Here is a 24,213-nt window from a genome sequence, read left to right on the forward strand (position 1 = left end):
CTTATACTCATCCATCAGTGGAGATCAGACAGACAACTTGAAAGAATAGAATTAGTCACAGGGTAAAGGAAGTAATGCAATGTAGAACAAGTCATGATTTATAATAGTTCACACCATGGAACTGATATTAGCAAAGGAAAGCATATAAGTGCACACAGGGGAAATTGAACTAAAAAGCCAACATAAACAAGCTATTAAACAGGAAGTAAAATATGACAATATAAAAATACTTTAAATCATATGGTACTATTACATCTTATTTGGTTCTTGAAAGTAATTGAGGTTTTCCTCATTGCCTGATATAGAAACACTGATGTCTTCTAGGCACAGCAAAACTTAACAGGAAAAAAATTACACAACTTTCAGAAGCAACTTAAACACATGATCTGTTAATTCAGATTAAATTCATGAACTAGACAAAGTCTTGTGAAGCATTGCTCCACCGTGACCTGAAAACCTAATTTTCCAAAAATGAAGGTTTATGGTGTGTTTAATTAATTTCTTCATCAAGTTATTAATTAGAACGACAGCAATTCAGCCAGATTATTTTAGGTATTCTAGTAGAGCTGAACATGCTGGTTTATAATGACTCAGTGAGTAAAAGGTCATGAAGGTTGAGTAAACTGTAAGCCATCAAAGGTGGCACAAATGAGCCAGTGAATCATACACCACAGGAAGACATTCAGTCCATTAGACGTATGCCAGTACTTTGATAGATCTATCAGATTAGTCTCTCGCAAACTCTTTACCACAACTCTGCAACCTATTTTACCTTCAAAAGAGAATTGGATAAATTTTTGAAAGTTACAAATGGACTGATTTCCACTGCCCTTTCAGACAGTGCTTGCAGGGCACAACTTGCTGTGTAAAAAATAGTTTGCTCTTGTCTGCCCACCCCATTAATGGGTTGCAGATCCTGACAGATTTCCTGTGGCCCAACCTCCATCACACACAAAAATTTACCACAGGTGAGAAATGGGGGAAGAAAACTTCTGCTGCTGCCAAACTTTGCTAGCTGAGTAGCTTCGTGTGGTAGGTCTCCAGTAATTAAGCTTCAGCGCCAGGAGGGAAGAAAATGAAATAGATTGCCCCAAATTTGTCTGAAGCCCAATTTAATGTTGAAGCATAGCATCCACCAGGCGTAGAGATCCTGGATACCTGTTGCGTGGAGGTGCAATTAAAGCCTATATTGCTACAGTGGTAATGATGGAAAATATACCACTTTAGAATCAAATCAACTGTCTACAATTCTTCCAAGTGAGAGGATGTTCCAGCATTTACAGATAACTTTCCTCCACTCCTGCCCACTTCACTAGTGCCACTGTGTAGCTAATACAAAGCCATCAAATAATTTTGTTCCATTGTGTAAAGACTATCCTGTTGAATGGCTGTGCATGCCATTGTGACAGAAATTTTTCATGTTTCAGCATAGTATCAGCAATGTGACCTCATGAGATTAGCAATCAAATTATTTCGGAAATCTAAAAAACAGAATGGATAATTCAGGAATAGCAATCAAAACCACTAGTTTCCAAGAACCAGCTGATGTTTTGTTTTGATTCACTGTCAGATGTGGGTGGGCATCACTGGCTCTGCCAGCATTTACTGGCCAGAGGGCAGTTTAGACTCAACTGTCATATGTAGGTCAGACCAAATAAGGACATGGGTGAAAAGTTTGAATTTTCCAGCAACAGTTTCATGGTCATTATTAGATTACACTCCACAAATCAGATTTTTATTGAATTCAAATTCCACCATCTGTCAATATAGATTTTGAATATGGATCCCCAGAATATTACTTCTGTCTCTAAATTAATATCAATAGGCCAATAAAATGAAATATGTGCAGATAGCCTGTGATAACTACTGCTACAATTGTCTATTAACTCATCACAGCCCCATGATTTCCTTGATTTGCATATACAAACATGTAGGGAGGTCTTTAAGATCATTACTGTTCATTTCAAACTATATGATATATTTTATAGTGAAGCTTTAATATATTTTTGGAACTAATAACACATCTCTAAGGATGGAAAATTCTCTACAAATGTCCACGGCCACCTTTATGAATTTCCTGCAAAAGTCCGGTAATTGTTGGCTAACTTGCACAAATTGGCTGCACACAGACCTGCATCAATGAACGAGGATATTTGCCTGCTAAAATCTTGAGAGGGACCTTGCAGAATACTTTCATTCTGGAGGCTTGTAAATAATTTGATTTGCTAACAAAATATATTCTGACAAAGCTGATACTTACAGTCATAGATGTATAGCACGGAAACAGACCCTTCGGTCCAACTCGTCCATGTCAACCAAATATCCTAACCTAATCTAGTCCCATTTGCCAGCACTTGGCCCATATCTGTCTAAACCCTTCCAATTCATATACCTATCCAGATGCCTTTTAGATGCTGCAATTACACCAGTCTCCACCACTTCCTCTGGCAGCTCATTCCATACACACACCACCCTCTGCATGAAAACATTGCCCCTTAGGTCTCTTTTATATCTTTCCCCTCTCACCCTAAACCTATGTCCCCTAGTTCTGGACTCTCTATTTATCCTATCCATTCCCCTTATGATTTATAAACCTCTATAAGGTCACCCCTCAGCCTCTGACACTTCAGGGAAAACAATCCCAGCCCATTTAGCTTCTTCCTGTAGATCAAATCCTCAGACCCTTGCAACGTCCTGCAAACCTTTTCTGAACCCTTTCCCTTTCAAGTTTCACAACACCCTTCCAATAGGAAGGAGACCAGAATTGCACGCAGTATTCCAGAAGTGGCCTAACTAATGTCCTGTGAAGCCGCAACATGACCTTCCAACTCCAACACTCAATACCCTGACCAATAAGGGAAAGCATACCAAACACCTTCTTCACTATTCTATCTACCTACAACTCTACTTTCAAGCAACTATGAGCCTGCACTCCAAGGATTCTTTGTTCAGCAACACTCCCATAGGACCTTACCATTAAGAGTACAAGTCCTGCTCTGATTTGCTTTTCCAAAATGCAGCACCTCACATTTATCAAAATAAACTTCATCTGCCACTCAGCCCATTGGCCCATCTGATCAAAGTCCCGTTGTAATCTGTGGTAACCTTCTTCACTGTCCACTACATCTCCAATTTTGGGGTCATCTGCAAACTTACTAACTATACCTCCTATGTCCACATGCAAACCGCTTATATAAATGATGAAAAGTACTGGACCCAGTACTGATCCTTGTGACACTCCACTGATCACAAGCCTCCAGTATGAAAAGCAACCCTTCACCACCATCCTAGTTCTCCCTGAATTCCATGAGGTCTAACCTTGCTAACCAGTCTCATAGGGAACCTCGTCAAATGCCTTACTGAAGTCCATATAGATCTACTGCTCTGCCCTCACAAATCCTCTTTGCAATTTGTTCAGAAAACTCAACCAAGTTCGTGAGACATGATTTCCCACACACAACGCCATGCTGACTTTTTCCCATCAATCCTAGCCTTTCCAAATACATGAAGATCCTGTCCCTCAGGATTCCCTCCAACAACTTGCCCATCACCTATGTCAGGCTCACCGGTCTCCAGTTGCCGGCTTTTCCTTACCTTCTTTCTTAAATAGTGGTACCATGTTAGCCAACCTCTAGTCTTCTAGCACCTCAACTGTGACTATAGAGAATACAAATATCTCAGCAAGGTGCCCAGCAATCAATTCCCAGAGTCCTAGAGCACACTTGATCTTGTCCTAGTGATTTATCCATCTTTATGCATTTCAAGACATCCAGCACCACCTCCTCTGTAATATGAACATTTTAAAGATGTCACCATCTATTTCGCTATATTCTATATCGTCTATGTCCTTTTCCACAGTAAACACTGATGCAAAATACTTGTTTAGCATCTCCCACATATTCTGCAGCTCCACACATAGGCTGCTTTGCTGATCTTTGAAGGGCCCTATTCTCTCCCTAGATACCCTTTTGTCTGTAATGTATTTATAAAAGCCCTTTTGATTCTCCTTACCGCATTTGCTAAAGCGGTCTCATGCCCCCTTTTTGCCCTCCTGACTTCTATCAAAGTTGGCTGGTTTTTAAAGTCCATAGACTCAGCTACTATCTGGTTTGACGCTCAGAGCTAAGTAAATAAACATTTTACAAGTTTTACTTAAGAAAGTATTTAGTATGCATTTAAGAACAGGTATAGTTATGGTGTATCTGACTTGCACCATAAATTCCAAACCTTCATTTGAGAACCATATCACCTTTGAAGCAACGTTTGACCTTTATTTACCTCCCCAGCCCCACCCTGAAATGACACGTGGAATGTCAAGCAACAATGCTCTTTCATCATAGACGTGAAAAGACCAGTTATCTGGGTACTTTAATTAACAATGTTAATAAATTGAAGTGAATAAAAAAGGTACGAATTCAAGAAATTGCCAATTAATTTGATGACACTTGTGGTATAGCTTTGAAGTGATGCAAAGTGACAGCAGTGAGTTCTATCCACAAGATCCATAGCAGCAAATCACCACAACTCCTTCCAACAGCAACTAACAAACCCACAGCCTCTACTACCTAGAAGGGAAGAAGAATGCAAGGGAACTGCAAGTTTCCCTTCCAACCACATACTGTTCTGACTTAGAACTACATTGCAGTTCTTTCCTGAATCAGAATCCTGGAGCTCCCTTCCTAGTAACATTGTAGGCATGTCTGCACCACATGGACTGCAATAGTTCAAGAAGGCAGCTCACCAGCACTTTGTCATGAGCAATTTGGGATGACAACAAATGTTGGCCTAGATAGTAGCACCCATATCCCATTTAAAATAAAAATAAAAGTAAAAGATGAGATGAGATTATGATGTTAGTTCTTGCAAAAACATATATGATCATTACAATAGTGGTGGAGGAACCTAACCAAAACATAAGACAATAAGACAGTAACTAGGATACTTGTTGACAAAGAATTATGCTCACCTGTCGCACATTATTGTTTGCAGTCTTTTTCATTTCTTCATGGAGTCCACGTGACGTTTTTAAATCCTACATTTAAAAGTCAATTGGGAATTCTGAATCATATAATGACATTTTATAAAACTTTACATGACATCGAAAATAGGGTTGAAGCCACTATCAAATGATAGAGCAGACTTGATGAGCAAACGGCCTACTCCTTCACCTAATTTGTGTGCTCATATCATCTGGTGCAATATTTTCAGATATAACAGCATTCTAGTTTTTCAACCAAGTTTTTGTATTTATAATCAAAATTAATGCATAAAAATACTTAATTATTCAGAACTATATGATAATCATACAGAAAAGATGCATATTGTAGTCCTTCCTACTGCTGTCCAGCTGTTTGCCTTCATTGTGCCTGCAAAACTAAATTCTCAGATTTTCTTCTCAACGATAAACTATTTAAAAAAAATTAAATATACCCTGACTATTACAAATCAAACGATAATAGGTAGGAAGACAAGAAAAGCTTCACAGATAAAAGAAAATTTTTAAAAAATAGGACTCTAAATGCCTTTCACTCTTTCAAGGTGGTTAATGTTTAGCCAAATTGGTTTAGCATCAAGGTTATTTATTGAATGCTTCATTCTTGGCCAGCAATTAGTTAAAAGCCCATAAAGGATAAAGGGAGGATTGCAGATGCTGGAGACCAGAGTTGAAAAATTTCTGAAGGAGGGCTTATGCCCGAAACGTCGATTCTCCTGCTCCTCAGTTGCTGCCTGGCCTGCTGCGCTTTTCCAACACCACACTTTTCAACTAAAAGCCCATAAACCCTAAGTAAAATGTTAACTAAGTTAACCTATTGCCTCCCACTCTCCCCAATGCAAACAGAATTTTATTTTATTGGCGAGCATACCAACTTGTCGATCTAGCAACTCATTGCCTCTATCAGTTCCTTGCCAAGATACTGACTTTCTTCAAGGGCCATCTTCTTCTTTTGGATGAGAAACGTAGTTCAATGTGCATATGATTAATGTTGGAACACTTACATAAACAGAAAGTATCTAGCTGATGTGGGGGACAGCAAAAAGAATCATGTTTAAGTGATACATTAAGAATTTTAAACTAGTAAAACTTGCTTCAGGGTCTGAGAAAAAGCAGCAAGCCTTTTACTGTCTCCCAGGAGATTGCATGGGTGCATAGAATGGGAAAAAAAATGGACAAATTGTGTGCAGAAATTGTATGACAAGATATAGCAAGTTTGATGAATCATTTATCATTTTCTGTCTGTTACACACATTTGTAAGGGAAGTGAGGAACAGTAGCATTAAAACTTGGAGCAAAGCAATAACACAACGGACTGATCTTTTTGTTGAAAATTCAATGATAGAAATTAGAAGTACCATGTTTGAAGAATAATTATATGGTGCCATAACTTTAGTCCCATCATGCAAGGGAAAGAATGTAATTCCATTGAACAACTGCAAATACAGGAACCTTGGATCCATAAATCAGAGCTACAATCTTACAAGCCCAAACTCTAATGGAAGTTCCCTGTGAAAGTGACCAGGAACTGGGAGAACAGGAACATGGATTTACCCATCTATTTGACTATACTGCACATTCTGGTTCGAGTTGGCAGCAATAATAATGTTACCTTCTAACAAAATGGAATCTACCAGTGGTGATAATGTAATATCCTTAGATTCAAGAATGTTGCTCACCATCACATTTGCAAACGTATTTTGGAGTGGGCAATAAATGATCACCTAGCCCATGAAAGAGTAAATTATTTAAGAAATAATTACATTTTTCTGAATTGGAGCGACTGCCTATCACCAACACATGGCTTGAAAGTTGACCATTCATTACTCTTGGATCTGGATACGTAATACTTGCTATTGGTCTATCATGAGGAGCATCAACAGAGAAAGCAATGCTACAATTTCCTAGTTTATCTTTAAAAAAATCCATTAGTATTTACATTTTTGGGGAAGATTACCTGCCTATTTGAATTACATACTTTTTAACCAATATTAATGTGTTATTGTCACTGACATCTGAAATTACATAGTGATTTTCACCATCAGTCAGAGGAAATTTGAAAATGCTTTATTTACAACACCCTGCAGAAGGTAATAATTGCTCTTTTCACAGGTAAGGACTGGATTTAAATCATCATATCATTGATACTGTATCAAGGAATATTATTGTTAGCAGTACAATTACCAGGGTCATCACAGGCACAATTGAAATAATGCTGTAAATGTTAATTTTAACTTTGAAAGAAAAGCTGCTGGCCACAAAAAATAAATAGTTAAAGAAGAGAATTTTCAGATTTAAAAAATAAAGTCTTCTTTGAAGCTAGTCCTTTGTCAAAGGATTGATCTGTCACTGTAGTCAAGCGAGCTGTGAAGGTCATCAGACTTTACACCCCCCCATTCTCCAAACTCCTACACTGTCATCCATTCAAATCTTTCTTTACACAAGCTTCACCATTCCTGCTTGAATCTTCAACAAGATGTTTTAAAACTGACATCTATTGTTAGGACATCAATTTTTAGTCATAATATATATAGATTCCATCAAATAAAATCATGGATTAACTTCTTAAGAATCTACATTTGAAGACATGACATCTCCGTGATGATCTGAAAATTGCAGATTACTTCAAAACAGCACAACCACTCAATGTTCAGCCAAGGACTATGTGTCCATACCATTAAAAAAACATACATTCCCATATTATTTTGAAATTATTCACGTCCAATTTGGTTTCAACATCTACTTCGGTGACTTCTCTTTCAGTACTGAAAATTTCCTCGACATTTATAGCTGCTCATTACCAAAGACTCTACAAAATACATAACTTTGATCATCCTGAGCATGTGACTAGCAAGTGCGAACATTGGCAGTAAGCCGACCACTACATTTCATACACCTGAAGGAAACCAAAGCAAAACGTCCCCAGTGAACATTCACATTTGTATGACTCAAAGGAAAATTTAATGGTAATACTGGCCTGAATTTTCTAATTTTTCGGCAGTGAGAGTGGTGAAATGGAAAGGAGTGGTCTGCTACATCTCTAACATTGATATCTCAGCAAACACCAAAAATGGATGCCTGGCAGAAAAGTAGCAAATTCATAGTGTCAAGGGGGTCTTATTGCCCAGACAGCAGCCTAGACCAGGATATTACACTGGAGAGGGAATTATGCTCTGAACAAGAAACTGGTCACTGTCACCAACTTAGAGGTCCAACTCTCAATCACTTTTGAAAGGCACCTTCAAAAGATTAAATGAATAAAGAAACATAGAAATGATATCATCTTCACCAGACTTTGCTACTTCATGCAGCCATAGCCCTTTGGGAAGGCCTTTCCTTCCAGCGTTCTGTTGCTTCCTCAAATATACTGTAAAGTACTCCAAAAGTTTTTAATCAATACCTGGGAAACGGAGTTGGCAGCGAAAAAAAAGCACACAATTGGTTTTTAAACTTGATCAATAGGTTGTCAATTGGTTATTTCAAAATGGCAATTGGACATCTGACAAAGACTGGTATGTTGACTTCGAATTGCTGAGCCAACATCATCACACCATATTTTGCATATGAGGGGGTGTGGCCTACTCAATTTGTGACGATAAAATGCAGCCCATTCTATCTAATGAAAGGATCACTGTGAAACAAAATAGAGACTTGATTACTGCATAATGGAGGTAGACATTAATTGACTTTAAAATACCAAAAAAAAACTATTCAAACATGTTGCCCCGAAAAGCTAAATGTTCCTTAAAAAATAAAGACTAATGGCTTTTAAACACGCTGCAACAATACAATTACTGTATTTTGGTGGCCCAGAGTGCTAGACTAAAGAACCTTACCTTCAGGTAAAGCATGGATATTTTAAACAAACGTTGACTGCAAGATAGAAAAGATTTATGCTTCTTTGAAATTCCATTATTTTCGAGTACTTTTGCCACAACTTCTTTTAGCATCTAAGGAGAAAATACCAGAGTGTAAACTAAAATGAAGGAACATTTCTCTGCTCAGGTCCTGTTCTTAAATGATTCAAGAAATATGTTTTCTTACAGATTAATTCCAAAATATGCTTTCTATCTCTGATCCATGAATTGATGTACCTTAGTTATGCTGCCCTCAGAGTAACACAATTTAGGATGGTCAACCAACATCTTTAAAAAAAAAGTTATGAAATTAGAAACTCCAAGTTTCAAAGAAGAGTCTGACTGAACTTGCAATGTGCATTGTTGCTCTCCCCATAGACAGTGTCAAATCTCTAGGATTTATTTTTATTCCTTTGCGAAAAGTTATTTTCAAAAATCAGACATTGTGACAAAATATCAGCACCTATCTGCAGAGGTTATTGTGCAGACATTACCCTTTGGGCAGTATACCTCACTTAAAATCCCTCCATAAGTCCCTTTCTACTTCTGAGCATATCAGCATAACAAATTCCCACTGATATAAATAATGTTTCTGAGGAAAACAAAAATACGAACTAGAACAAAGTCAAGTGCAGGATAAATATCATAAGGGAAAAAGTTTCAACTAAACTAGCAGCAAATTGTCCATAAGCTTACATTAACTGTCACAATTGATTCAGAGATGCATCTGACCCCATGACTTGAATTGGAAAACCAGTACAACCAGCCCTCAATCTTCTCATGACTACACTTGTGAAACCCTAGTTTTGAACTGAAATCAGAAATGGACAAAAAAAAAGGGGAAGTTCAGGGAAAGCCAAGCTCCATTCGACATATAGAAATGTTATGTCCCATGTGTACTTGCCTTTTGCTTGTAACAGATTAGTCACAAAAACAGAAATTGCTGGAAAATCTCAGCAGGTTTGGCAGCTTTGTATACTGCTATTCTTAGCTAGCTATACAAGAGAATTCTTATACGATAAAACAACCTGACACATGCCTTACCCTTTTGTGCTTCTGAGATCGTGATTCTTTTTTCACACTTTCATGACAAGCCTTTGTTGCTATTCTCTGAATCTGGCTATTGGGCTCCTTACTGGAAGTTGAAACAGCTGCAAGCCTTTGACCGTGTTCCCGCAAACCAGCTACTGAATTATTTCCAGCCTCCTGTGATGTTCGTAGTGAATACTGGGAATTCAGAGATTCTGTGCTTTTGGATTTGCTAAGTCTAGGAGAGACAAAGCAATGAAGATTAGTTTTCAATGGGCATATCCGAATTACCACAGTCCCAACAAGGCTAACCATATAGCTTATGCTGTTTCTTTTCTTTTCTGCTGTTTTTCATTGTGTAGATGTTTCAGCTGTTATTATTACAAGCAACCATTATAGAGTCAAAGCCATACAGCATGGAAACAGACCCTTCAAACCAACTTATCCATGCTAACCAGATATCCTAAATTAATCTAGTCTGATACCTTTCTAAACCCTTCCTATTCATGTGCCCATCTAGATGCCTTTTAAAATGTTGTAAGTGTACTAGCCTCCTCCACTTCCTTTGCAACTCATTCCATGCATGCACCACCATCTGAATGAAAAAGTTGCCCCTCTGAAATCTTTCCCCTCTCACCTTAAGCTTCTGCCCTCTAGATTTGTATTCCTCTAATCTGGGAAAAAGACCTTGGTTATTCACTCTACCCATATCCCTCACGGTTTTATAAACCTCGATAAAGTCAATCCTCAGCCTCAGAGGCTCAAGAGAAAATAGTCCCAGCCTATTCAGCCTCACCCTGTAGCTCAAATCATACAACCCTGGCAATATGCTTGTGAATCTTTTCTGAACCGTTTCGATTTCACAACACCTTTCTTGTAGCAGGGAGACCAGAATTGAACAAGTTTTCCAAAAGCAGCCGAACCAATGTCCTGTACAGAATCAACATGACCTCTCAACTCCTATGCTCAATGCACTGACCAATAAAGGTAAATGTACCAAACGCCTTGTCTATCTGCAGCCCCACTTTTAAGGAACTGCCCAAAATGGCGGACAGGAAAAAAATCATGGCTGTCAGAGCTGCTCCTTTTGAGGTTTGTCTCCCTGCACCACCAATGGCTGCACTATTAACCAATTTAAGATAATCAGTCAAGCTTGTAATATGGCTTATTTTGACTTACCAGCAGTAGCTTACACAGAATGGGTTCCTATTTGCATGTAATCTAATGGAATATGTTCAAACATTGCACTTTAAAAAGAATTGCCCCGGAGCTTGAATACCTGTAATTCCCCTTAGCTTTCTCCATGGCAGCTAATCAAAGTCCACTTGCCAAACAATCAGCAGCTCTTTACCTTGCAATGTAAATTATTATAAAACTTCAGAAACTTCTTGTATTGCCCAGATGAGTACAAAAAGGCTTTGGCGATGCAGCTCTCTTTTCAGAAATATTTCAGTTATTTAATATCACGCCAATATCGGTATAAAAGAGGGGAGTGGAAATAATGGAGGGACAGTGACACGCAAACAAATGATTCCAAATTAGCAGCTATAAAGTCATTTGCAATCACAGGCTATTGAAGGTTACAAAGTACTGCAAATCTGAAACAAATGTACAAAATTGCTGGAAGCATTCAGCAAATGAGACTGGATCTGTCAAAACTAAAATGAGCATGAAAGTTTCAGACAACTTCTGGTTGAGTGAAGGTAGATGGCACCACAAATGTCAATATTCTTCCATTTAGTACAGGTGCAGGCTGAATGACTAAAAAGTTGCAGCATATTTTGTTGTTATCGCCATTTGAAAGTTACCTTTTGCTGAGATGGAAACTCTCCACCTTCCTTGATGTATGCTTTTGTCCTGTCCCACCAGTATTTTTCTGATCGTTCTGTAAAGCTTCACCATCCGGTACACTTCCAGGTTCTGAAAGAACTGCAGGAGACGACAGTGGGCTTAATCCATAAATAACTGGACACTGTTCTCTCGAACAGGTTGTGTTAGTTTCATAGCGGATAAGGCGAGACTGAAGTTTCCCAAATCGAATATCGTTTTCAAGTGCTCTGCTGTTGTCCAGGCAGTACCTGTAATTTTCATAAGGTGTCTATTACAGTGTGGCAGATAAGCCATGTTGTACATAAAATAGTTACATCAGTGATCTCACCCATAAACTGGGCAGTTATGGTGATTTACCCTTGGAATATCATCTACCATGAAAGTACGCACAAGTTTCAAATTCTGGAGATTAGACACCGAGACTATGAGGAGGTACACAGAAACAAGGACCGTTTATCTTATAGTTTTCAGGATTCCAAGAAGTATATATAAATGCCATTACCAGTAATCAGAGAAAGGAACAAGGAGATGATTTAAATCAGGCTGCTAGACACAGAAGTTGATGGATTTGAGAAGATTTGACATGATAGACAACAGAAGGGCAACTTCAGCAGAATTGAGTGTTGGCTGGATAGCTTCTTGAAGGACAAAGTGATTTAGGCGTATAAGTGAACCATAAAAATATCATTAAGTTATTTTGGAAAGGGCTACAACATTCATCTTTTCTGGTCCCTCACATTGTTTTGTTCCTACCAGCTTTTAAGCTTCAATAGAAACTGCCTTGCTGCTGATGAACTAAGCAGTGGGGGGGTCAGCATTGCAAGTAGAAGCAACATTTTAAGAGGCGGTACGGGAGGCAGCAACAGGAAATCACATTTGTCTGCACATCACAAAAATAGTTTTCTACACTCGAGATGAATTTGGGAAAGGCTGGAAAAAGGCAAACTGTTGTACTGGCAGGTAAAGGAATTGATACCATCATGTTCCTAGTTTATTAGATATCCTTCAAGCAAAGGCATAGGATAGATTAATACTCGATAAACTGCTAACAGTAGGGATGTGTGGGACGTATGACATTTCAACCTAGCAAAGGAAAACAAAGATTTAGTCCAAGTAATTTTCTACAAAGGCTGATTATAAACAGGCAGGAAGCTCAAGAACTCAAAAGTACAAACTGAGATGCACAGGTGCAAAAATAAAATTTTGCAGATGTTGGAAATCTGAAATAAAAACACAACATATTGGAAAAGTTCAGCAGGACAGAAAAACATTTAATCTTTCAGGTATGTGACCTTTCATCTGAACTGCATGGGTGGCCAATTTCTCTGGTGTTAGATTTTTTGTTTCTGTTAAAATTAGTTTTTTCTTAAAAATGGCATTCATCTAAATTTTACAGATATTGTTTGCTAACACTTCTTACCCATAGTAAGAAGAAAGATATGGCTTACATTTCACATGCTATATTATGTCAGCCTTTAGAGCATTATACTCACTCAACTCCATGGTAGTGGCATTCAGTAGCCTTTTCAAACGGCAAACCTTTCAGCTTCTGCAGAGTCATCTCAGGGGTCAGTGGAAACTCATTTTCACTGCAAAGGAAATAAAACATTTTCAAAAAAATACCAGGCTAAGATTTGTGCCTTGGTACATTTTTGAACAATTTTAATTTATCAATAAATACACACTAATCATGCCTACAAAAATAGATGAAATGCAATGCAATAACTGTAAACAAGATAATTTAAAATCCATTTTTAAGTCAATGTTCAGTTCACCAAAAAACTTGAAAAAACCACCACCAACTAAAAATGATAACTTGTAGGAGTGCATCACAAATAATTCACTAAATAAGAACAAAAATGCTAGAAAATTTCAGAAGGTCAAGCAGCATCTTGAACTTTATAGTTATTTTTGGCAAAGTAAAAGCTACATTAATTTTTTTTGGAGGAAACCTCACCCTGACGCTGTCACTGTCAGGATATCCATTGAAAACTAGCACCCCCTGTATCTGTGACATGTTTAAAAACTCATTGTACACCCAAACAAATACCAGCACAGTCCAATGCTGTCATGCAAGGTTCCTGACATCTGCCACAAACATTAGCAGGCAGGGGAGATACCTGTATTGCAGGCTTTGCTTCTACTGGACAGGGTGATGTACACACAGGGGCAGCACAGTAGCTTAGTGGTTAGCACTGCTGTCTCACAGCGCTAGGGACCGAGGTTCGATTCCATCCTTGGGGCGACTGTGTGTGGAGTTTGTGCATTCTCCCAGTGTCTGCACAGGTTTCCGCCAGATGCTCCAGTTTTCTCCCACAGTTCAAAGATGTGCAGGTTTGGTGGATTGTCCGTCGAGTACAGAGATGTGTAGGTTAGATGCATCAGCCCTTGGGAAACTCAGGGTTACAGGAATAGGGGATGAGTCTGGGTGGGATGCTCTTCAGAGGGTTCATGTGAACTCATTGGACTGAATGTCCTGTTTCCACACTGTAGGGATTCTAGAAGATTCCAAAGAAAGACTCCCTCTTCCCCCAGATCAGCAATGGAGACTACAACACCAGACAAAGCGAGCCTGTCTGAGGTTGCCACCCAAGCTAAATGTAGTCTCAGTCCCCTGGATGAGTGGCTAGCAGGGTAGGAAGAAGGTCAAAGTCCTTCACCACCAGCATTAGTACCAACATCCTTTCTCCACTACATTATATGCACACACAGACCTGCCTGCCACCAAGATTCATGCTCTCCCACTCGCCCCATTTCTTGCAACATTGTCTCACTTGCACTCACTCAGCCTAACACCACTAAATCTGTATGCCCTCTGTGCTATCTACTCACTCGTTCAGGACATCACTCACTGACACCAAAAGTAGGTACACAGCCCAATTTCATTTCCCCAAACACCCATCCGGCTCACTTTCTAAGTGGAAAGCATCCTCAGTAGGGCAAAGAGTCAAAATGGGTGGTGTGCTCCGATATTAGTCTCCTCATCCCTTACGTGGGGATCATACTAACTCTGACTGCAAGTGGCTGAGTGACCATATCCAAGCCCCAGGACTAGTACTGAAAGCAGCCCTTGTCTTACTACGTCATGATCAACCAACTAAAGGCTGTTCTTTTTGACAGAGCTGCTGATAACGAGGGCAAGCTTCCTGTCTTTGTGTCTGTGCTAAACAGCAAGGCAAGGCAAGGCAGAAATAAGAACTTTGCATCTCTTATTGAGGGGACAAAGAGCCAACAGGCAAGGCACAACAATGGAAGCAGGAATGCTGTGAACATCCATGGAGGCTGAGAGAGAGAGAGAGTGGTATGACAGCTTGGTTGGCAAAATGGGAAGCTGGACATTAATGAAGTGAGTTGTGACATTAAAAAAGCAAACTTTCTTATTGGTTGTTCACAGTTGCCGACTGTGAAACTTACCACGTCACTCAGCATAAGCATAAAAAATGGAATGAGTTTGTCCTGATATCTAGGAAAGATTCATCAACCTTGGTAATCTGATTTTTCTACAGATCTTGCTGTAGCACATGCTCACTTAGCCCTAGAAAAGATTCTGCCCAATGTTCCAGTTCAATTACCTTTTAATGAAAAAGTTTCGAGAAAGGGCCTTCTGCTTTTCCCCAATTATGCTTTTCCCCAATTATGCTGCCAGACCTGAGATTGTCTGACTTACTATTCTTATTTCAAATTTCCAGCATCTATACTATTTTGCTTTTGTTATTATTTACTGTTTATCTTCAAAATTTCCCAGCTTCTCTTATTTTTCTTGTAATTCTACTAGATTATAGTATTTTAAAATAACAGCAATTATATTTCAAAAAGAAACTCTTGCACTTTCCCAGAAGACTACTTGTGGTGCCTTGTGGCATTTGCCACTTTACCAATATGCGTTACTGGGCAAGGTTTGTTTCAAGCAGTTGCTAGCTACCAGTCCTGCTTTGTCTTAGGCCTATCTTGTAATAAGTGGTAGAGGAGACACCACTATAGTTGTCTACACAAGAGGCACTACTCTTCGATATTAAGGTGCATGATATCAAGCAGTATAATGACATTTGGTCAGGCATGATTACTAGGACTATAGCTAACTGGTACAGATATATTTGGTCCCTCCTAAAGTTAGAGTAGAACTCTTTGGCTTACCCATGGACTCCGTGTGATGTCAGCAGAATGGATGAAGCCAATGAACACTACTCTCTTGAGAATCATTACGTTACACAACAGAAACTTTACCATAATTTTGTAGTAAATACCCTTTAGTTCAAAAGAATCAAAAAACTATTTTTAGTATTAATGAACTACTTTGAAGCAAATAAGGAATGAGATTACCTATAAAATAGGTGGCAGAATTAAAACTAACCAGAAAATATGGAATTAAACAATTCTTAGATGATTATAGATTGCAGCAAAAGCTAATAAGTAAATTACTTTTTTTGTCTCCACTTTTTTAAAAAAAACTGCTTTTAACCTCCCTTGATGGTGTGGGTTGTTTGCTCACGAATTGTTCCAAAGGCACCCGACAGCTATTCTCAAGTTTCTAATTAAAACTTGTGCAATAATATGGCACACCAGAGGTTTTACTACTCATCTTGTCAGTTATAAAATTAGATCACTTTTGAAAGCTGATTTTCCACTGTAACACTTTCATTTCTCACTAAATTAAAAGAAAAATTAAGAAACAAAACTCTGCATACCCTCGCTGTATTTGTAAAGGTTGGAGCTCAGCAACTGGAAAACCTTCAGGTGTAAAATATTTTAGCAGTTCTTTGGCGTCAAGCTGAACTGGAAGTAATCTTTGGCTATCCTTGAGTCCCAACAGAGTCTCAGATGAGCTTGTTAACATGGAACCAACTCTGAATGCAAACATAAAATAGTTAGAAAAGAAACCCATCAGATAAAAGAGAAAATTTTCATTTCCTATGGCATTTTTTTAAAAACCTCAGGATGTTCCAACAGACTTCAAAACCAATGAGATACTCCTAAAGTGTAATCACTGCTGTGATGTAAAAAAATGTATTGGCTTAAACTTTGACTTATAATTTAGTTCATTTCTATTTTATTTACTTATTGTCTGACTTTCTATTGGCTAAATATCACAGCAATGTTAATCAATTCATTATAAAATATGGTCAAAAATACAGGAGAGTTGCATGTTTGTGACATGTAATATTTCCTAATTTCGCTAATGAAAGGACTGGTTCTAATTAATATCAATGCACAACCAGCAGAAACAAATTCTCCCTATCTACACTGTCTGTTCCCCTTAATACCTTGAAAATAAATTGTTAAATTTCTAAATGCTGATGAATACAATCTTAACTTCACCCTTGGAATCCAGGTATCATCCTAATGAATCTATACCACACTACTTCCAAATTCAATAGATAATTCCTGAAAGCCTGGTGCCCAGAATTACACACAGTACTCAGGTGTGGTTTAACCAGGGCTTTGCACAGCTGAAGCATTACTTCAACACCCTTGTGTTCTAGTGTTAGTTATAAAGACAAGCACTCAATTAGCCTTGTTGGTGAAGATGTCACCATCAGGTACAGGAAATAATCATCTGTACATCTAGATTAATCACTTTGGACATGCAGTTTCTCGCCTTTCAACATTTACAAAGTACTTGGATCAGTTAAGGATTTTGAAGGTGTTCAGTCACCTTATCCTTAAGTGTAGACTCTAGTAACAATATGCTAAATAATTTTATGCTAAAATAGCATAGTTCAAATAAGCTCATCCTCATCAGAAAAAACATTTCGCTTCACTGAACTTTAACTTGGGCTGGTTAAGTACAATCAGCATTCCGGCCTGTTGCAACAAGCCAGAGAGATGTGCTGCTAGATACAATCCACCAGTCATTCAACTGTATGGCCTATGTACCTGACATCATATTGGCACTGAAACTACATACCATGTTACTTGTTTGTGCGCTAGGTAGAATCTTTTTGGCTTGATGGCAGCTTCCTGTTAGTGGAAAATACTACACCTATTGCTACTGCACATTTAGTTTTACCTGTTACCAAATGTTTGACATATTTGACCTTTCAGGGTAGTTGGAGATAGTCTGGCCACTTTTCAGTACCAAATCAGGTAATTTCACAGGACTGGCAAATGGTTTCTGCTGTTAAATACTTATTAAGTTATCAAATTTGCTGGGATTTAACAACAAAGTAAATTAAAGATTGTTAAGGACTTTTAGCTTTAATCTTAATCAAAGAAAATGTTGCACAATGTCTTGTTCAAATAGCCCTCCTTGTCCCACCACCTTCTGTGAAGACACAAGTAAACTTGTGAATCAAAGTTCAAATGTTCACATTTTTTGACAAAGTAATAATTCTGTACTGTGTAAAACAAGGTCAATATTTCGATCTGCATTTATTACCGACTGTGACCCTACAGAAATTCATTGGTTACATTCTCAATATATCATTATGAAGTGCAGGATGTTTCAAATTAATGATCATTTTTCTCAGGGCCCCAAGCAAATGCGACCACATTTGCTGGATCAAACACAATCACATCACCCTTAAAGCAATGCTTCCAAACTTTTCCCACTGTGGCCCATTTTAAGGCTTGAAATTAATGCCATTCCTAAGTGCTAATTGCAGGAGAGAGGAAGTGGGTGGGATTGTAAGGTAAAATGGGAACACTGCTGTTCTTCCTCAGAGCTCCATGACTGCTGTTGCTACTTGGGAGTCTGCAACCTTTAAGTTTCAGAGTATGATCCCTACTTTGGGAAGCTCTCCCTTAATGATTTTGTACAAAGAAAAGGAATGTTGCCTTATAAATAGCCACACAGCTGCATTTTATCTCCATGTGTCAGACTGTTGGATTAAAACCAAACTCTTCAGCCCAGTCAAGAGATCCCCCTGCTATGTTCTCCAAGGGTCAAATGTATTTCCTTCCCAAGAAATACACAGAATTTTGTTTTTGCAAATGCAGTTTGAGACTGGGTGATGCAGTGGGATAGAGTTCCATCTAAAACTGTAATCATTCAACCAATAAACCACCATCTAGTGTATATTTAAAGAAAGTAAGAACATGCTTGTGACACTCGTACTTAGAAATTGATGACCTTCCTTATTTGCTGTTCTTCCTCAGAACTCCACGGTGGCTGTTGCTACCTTGGAGCTCACAAACTTTAAGTTTCAGATCATGATCCCCAATTTGGGAAGATCTCCCTTCATGACTTTGTCAATCTGCAGCATTTAGACTGCAGTGGTTCAAGAAAGCAGCTCACCACCACCTTCTCAAGGTCAGCTAAAGACAGGTACAAAACGCAGGCCCAGCAAGCGATACCCACATCCCACTTGAAATTGAAATAAAACAAAAATTTTAGCCCCTTGTTTCTCCTCCTTTGGTTACCACAAATTTACAGAAGTATTGTCTACACAGACAATAAAATAACAACATCTTTTAGATTGATGTGGAATCCATCTCTACAATGCTAGAACTGAAATATGTTTGGCAGAGCACTTAGGCAAAGCTGTGAATAATGGGTGTGTGAGGATATTAGAGTCATGCTCTCAAATTAGGAAGAACTGGAAAAGCTTAAATGCAGTTCACAAAGGACGAATTTAAGAGAGAAAGTTTAGAAATTAAATTTATACCTAGCAAGAAAAACCACTTGTTGGGTAGCACAGTGTATTTTTTTTTAATATTATTGCAAGCAAGCTGTAATGACAAAAATAAGCAAAGCCAAACCTAATCATTCCATATAATTCATGCAAGTAGTAAGATGACAGTAACAATTCACATTTGACTTCAGCTTGCCATGATTTTGATCAGTTCAATATTATTGAAGAGAGTCAGAGTCACAGAGAAGTATAGCATGGAAGCAGACCCTTCGGTCCAACTCGTCCATGCCGACAAAATATCCTAACCTAATCTAGTCCCATTTGCCAGCACTTGGCCCATATCAGTCTAAACCCTTCCTATTCGTTTACCCATCTAGATGCCTTTTAAATGCAATTGCACCAGCCTCCACCACTTTCTCTGGCAGGTCATTCCATACACACACCACCCTCTGCGTGAAGACGTTGCCCATTATGTCTCTTTTATATCTCTCTCCTCTCACCCTAAACCTATGCCCTCTAGTTTCTGGACTCCCCCACCCAGAGAAAAGTCCTTGTCTATTTACCCTATCCATGACCTTCACGATTTTATAAACCACCATAAAAAGTCACACTGTCAGCCTCTGATGCTCCAGAGAAAACAGCCCCAACCTTTCCATAAAGCTCAAATCCTTCAACCCTGGCAACATCCTTGTCAATCTTTTCTGAACCTTTCAGTTTCACACATCTTTCCAATAGGAAGGAGACCAGAATTGCACACAATATTCCAAAAGTGGCCTAACCAATGTCCTGTACAGCCACAACTCCTATACTCAACACTCAGACCAATAAAGGAAAGCATACCAAATGTCATCCTCACTATCCGATATTCCTGCGATTCCACTTTCAAGGAGCTATGAACCTGCACTCCAAAATCTTTGTTCAGCAACACTCCCCAGGATCTTACCATTAAGTGTCTAGCCCTGCTAAGATTTGCTTTCCCAAAATGCAACACTTGCATTTATCTCAATTAAACTCCATGTGCCAATCCCTAGTCCATTGGCCCATCTGATCAAGATCCCATTGTACTGAGGTAACCTTCTTCACTGTCCACTACATCTCCCATTTTGGTGTCATCTGCAAACTTACCATCTATACCTCCTATGTTCACATCCAAATCATTTATATACATGACAAAAAGTAGTGGACCCAGCACAGATCCTTGTGGCACTCACTGGCCACAGGCCTCTAGTCTGAAAAACCTGCCACCACCACCCTCTATCTTCTACCTTCAAGCCAGTTCTGTATCCAAATGGCTAGTTCTCCCTGTATTCCATGAGATCTAACCTTGCTAACCAGTCTCCCATGGGGAACCTTGTCGAATGCCTTACTGATGTCCATATAGATTGAGTCCACCGCTCCGCCCTCGTCAATCTTCTTTGTTGCTTCTTCAAAAACTCAATCAAGTTCCTGCAATATGATTTCCCATGCACAAAGCCATGTTGACTGCTTAGGATCCTAATCAGTCCTTGTTTTTCCAAATATGTGTCAATCCTGTTCCTCAGAATTCCCTCCAGCAACTTGCCCATCACCGACGTCAGGCTCACTGGTCTATAGTTCTCTGGTTTGTCCTTACTACCTTTCTTAAATAGCAGTACCATGTTTGCTAACCCTCAGTCTTCCATCAAAAAGGGCTAATTAATAACCTTGTTGTAAAAAAACCTTTAAGGTTGAACAACCATAATCTGGTTGAATTTCACATTATGTTTGAGTGCGGGGCAGTTATATTTAAAGCCAAGGTGTTAAATTTGAACAAAGGAAATTTTGAACATATGAGGAGCAAATTTGCGAAGGTAGATTAGGAAAGTACATTAAAAAGGTCTGATAGTAAGCATATGAAATAGGCAATTGTTAGTCTTTACACAGCTTACATTCCTTCAAGTCATAAAAACTCTCAAAATGTCAGTTAACTGTGGCTAACAAAATAAAATAGGACTGTATAAATAACAAAAAAGGCACTTAAGTTTGCCAGAATTAGAAGTAAATGTGAGGATTGGGAAGAGTTTTTGGATGCAACAAAAGGAGGACCAAAAAAGTTAGAGAGAACTGAATATGCATATAAACTAGAAAGAAAACATAAAACCAGCCTATAAAGCTTCTATAGGTATGTAAAAAGAGAGACTTTTGGTTAAGACCTATACGAGTCAGTTCCAGGCAAATGCAGGGGAATTTATAATGGGATAACTAAATGAGAAATGACAGAATCTAAATAATTTCTTTGTATTCATCTTCACTGAGGAAGATGAAAGATATCTCAGAGAATTAGAGATCCAAAGAACTAGGGAAAATGAGGAATTGAAGGAAATTAGTCTTACTAAGGCAGCTATGGAGAAATTAACGGGACTGAAAAATTGATTGATGGCTGAGACCTGATATTCTACACCCTCGAGTGTTGAAAGGAGGTAAGCCATGATGGTGGTAGATGCTTGGTAGGTGGTGGTAGGTGGCCATTTTCCAAAATTCTATAGATTCTGGAATAGTGGTGACAAATGTTACCTCAATATTTAAAAAAGAGGAAGAGAGAAAAAGGGAACTACAGAAAAGATGTTAGGATCTATTATAAAGGATGTGATAAATTGTCACTGGTTAACAATGACCTGATTGGGCATGGTTAGCATGGATTTGTAAATGAGAAACTGTGTTTAACAAACCAGTTTGAGCTTTCTGAAAAGTTTATTGACAGAATTGACAAAGAAGAGCCAGTGAACATAGCACACTTGGACTTTGGAAGGTTTTTGATAAAGTCTCCCAGGAGGCTGGTTAGTAAAATTAACATACATGGGATTAGAGGCAACATACTGACAGGAATTAAGGGTTGGCGAAAATAGTTGGAATAAACAGACCATTCTCACATTGGCAGGCCGTGACTAGTGGAGTACCACAGGGCACGAGCTGTTCAAAACATACATCAATAATTGGAACAAAAACAGAAATTGCTGACAAAACTCAGCATGTACAGCAGCATCATTGGGGCAAAAACAGAATTAACATTTAGTCCAGTGATTCTTCACCCGTAAGGAAAATGTACTCTTTATGCTGAAGTCAAGCTTTGGAGAGATGGGAGGGAGGCATTGATGGAGACAGCCATAAAGAGAGATGAAAGGAGTAGATAGATGAGAAGATTATTGATTATAGACCAGAACACAACAGAAACTGAATAAGTAATAGTGAGAGTAGAGAGTTTGAATTGGTGTTCAGATTATACCCAATTCCAGAATGTGTTCTCTGATGCCATCTTTTTTTAAAAACCTTATTTCACATTTTAAAGAAGAACAGGAAATAGAAATCCTGTTTGTTTGAGATCGCAAAGCTGGTGCAGCAGCAATTAAGGCAGCAAATAGTATAATGGCTTTTATCACCACCATTTTAGTGCAGGAGTGAAGATAATATAAAAACAAAAATTAAGACATACCAGTTAAGTCTGGACACTTTAAGTAAGGAAGGATGTTAAAACCCAGGAGAGAGTTCAAAGGAGGTTTACTCAAATGGTACCAGGAATGAAAGATTTTAGATATCAAGAATGATGAGACAGATTAGGTCGATTCTCCTTGTAGCAGAGAAGATTAAGAATCAACCTTACTGAGATGTTTAAAATTATGAACAAATGTGATAAGGTAAAGAAGGATATTCTGCTTGAATTAGTTGGCATGTCAGTAACCAGGGGTCATAATTTCAAGATCGTCAGCAAGAGAGCCAGGAGTGAGATGCAGAGAAACTTCTCTACTCAGAATTGTTAGGTTTTGGAATGCACTGCCTGAGAGAGCAGTGGCAACAGATTCCATAGAAATCTTCAAAAGGGAGCTCGATATATATTTGAAAATTATGAAATTAGAGGACTAAGGTGATTGGGCTGGAGAGTGGGACTAGCTCTTCCAGGAGCCAATACAGACACAATGGGTTGAATGGCCTCCTTCTGTACTGTAAAATTCTATGATTCTAATGGATTGGCTTTGCTGAAAGCAGCCTATGTTATGTGATAACAGGATGAAAGGTGGGTGGGAAAGGTGGTCTGTACTGAAAGGAACAAATGCCATGACAGGATAAGGGTGTAGGGGTGGGTTATGAAAAAAAATGCAAGGATGGAATCAGGCTCTAAGGTTATTAAACTTATTATTGAGTCCTAGAGGCTGCAGGGTCCCAAAGCAGAAAATGAGAGATGCTGTTCTTTGACCTGCATTGAGGCTTGCAGGAGCACTGCAGTCGGTCTGTGACAGAAACTTTGACACAGGAGCACAGCAGTGTGTTGAAGTGGCAGGCAAATGGAAGCTCAGAGTCATTTTTAACAGACAGAATGTAGATGCTCTGCAAAGCTGTCACTAAGTCTATTTTTCATCTCCCCAGTGAAAAGGAGACCACACTCCGAACAGCAAATATAGTAGACTAGATTGAATGAAGTGTATAAAATCGCTGTTTAATCTGGAAGATAGGTCTAGGGCCTTGGATGGTGAAGAGGGAAGAAGCAAATGAGTAGGTATCACACCTTCTGCAATTGCATGGGAAGTTGTGGTGGTGGTGGGGAGGGAGGAGCAAAGAGAGAGAATGATCTCTGAGGAGTTCTGATAAAAGAGGGAAGGAAAATGTGTGTCTGATTTAGATGTGAAGACCAAATGTAATAGTTACAAATTCATGGATAGCACAAAAACTAGGTGAGAATGTGGGCTATGAAGGAGATATAAAGCAGCTTCAAGAGGATATGGACAGATTTAGTGAATGGACAAGTATGTGGTAAATGGAATATAATGTAGAAAAATAAAAGGTCGAACAAATATGCAGAGTATTCATTAAATGATAAAAGGTTAGAGGGAAACAAAGGGTCGTATGTTCCGTCATTAATAAATCATTAAAAGGAACATGCAGATGCAACAAGTGATTAGAAAAATATCTTAGTCTTATTTTA

The 24,213-nt window shown here is 38.6% G+C and overlaps 1 protein-coding gene across 2 annotated transcripts in view; it reads right to left on the bottom strand.

Moving 5' to 3' along the window:
* Positions 1 to 24,213, bottom strand: part of mtbp (MDM2 binding protein) — a 75,626-nt gene that overhangs the window by 2,849 nt on the left and 48,564 nt on the right. For both annotated transcript variants that reach the window (XM_072570936.1, XM_072570935.1), the window contains exons 16-21: positions 16,395 to 16,553; positions 13,203 to 13,298; positions 11,688 to 11,957; positions 9,895 to 10,117; positions 8,830 to 8,943; positions 4,967 to 5,032 (exon numbers count right to left, since the gene is read on the bottom strand). In XM_072570936.1, the coding sequence (XP_072427037.1) occupies positions 4,967 to 5,032; positions 8,830 to 8,943; positions 9,895 to 10,117; positions 11,688 to 11,957; positions 13,203 to 13,298; positions 16,395 to 16,553 (928 nt within the window). The remainder of the gene's footprint in view (positions 1 to 4,966; positions 5,033 to 8,829; positions 8,944 to 9,894; positions 10,118 to 11,687; positions 11,958 to 13,202; positions 13,299 to 16,394; positions 16,554 to 24,213) is intronic.

The sequence above is a fragment of the Chiloscyllium punctatum genome, chromosome 5, assembly GCF_047496795.1.
Source record: "Chiloscyllium punctatum isolate Juve2018m chromosome 5, sChiPun1.3, whole genome shotgun sequence".
In the NCBI taxonomy this organism is placed as follows: domain Eukaryota; kingdom Metazoa; phylum Chordata; class Chondrichthyes; order Orectolobiformes; family Hemiscylliidae; genus Chiloscyllium; species Chiloscyllium punctatum.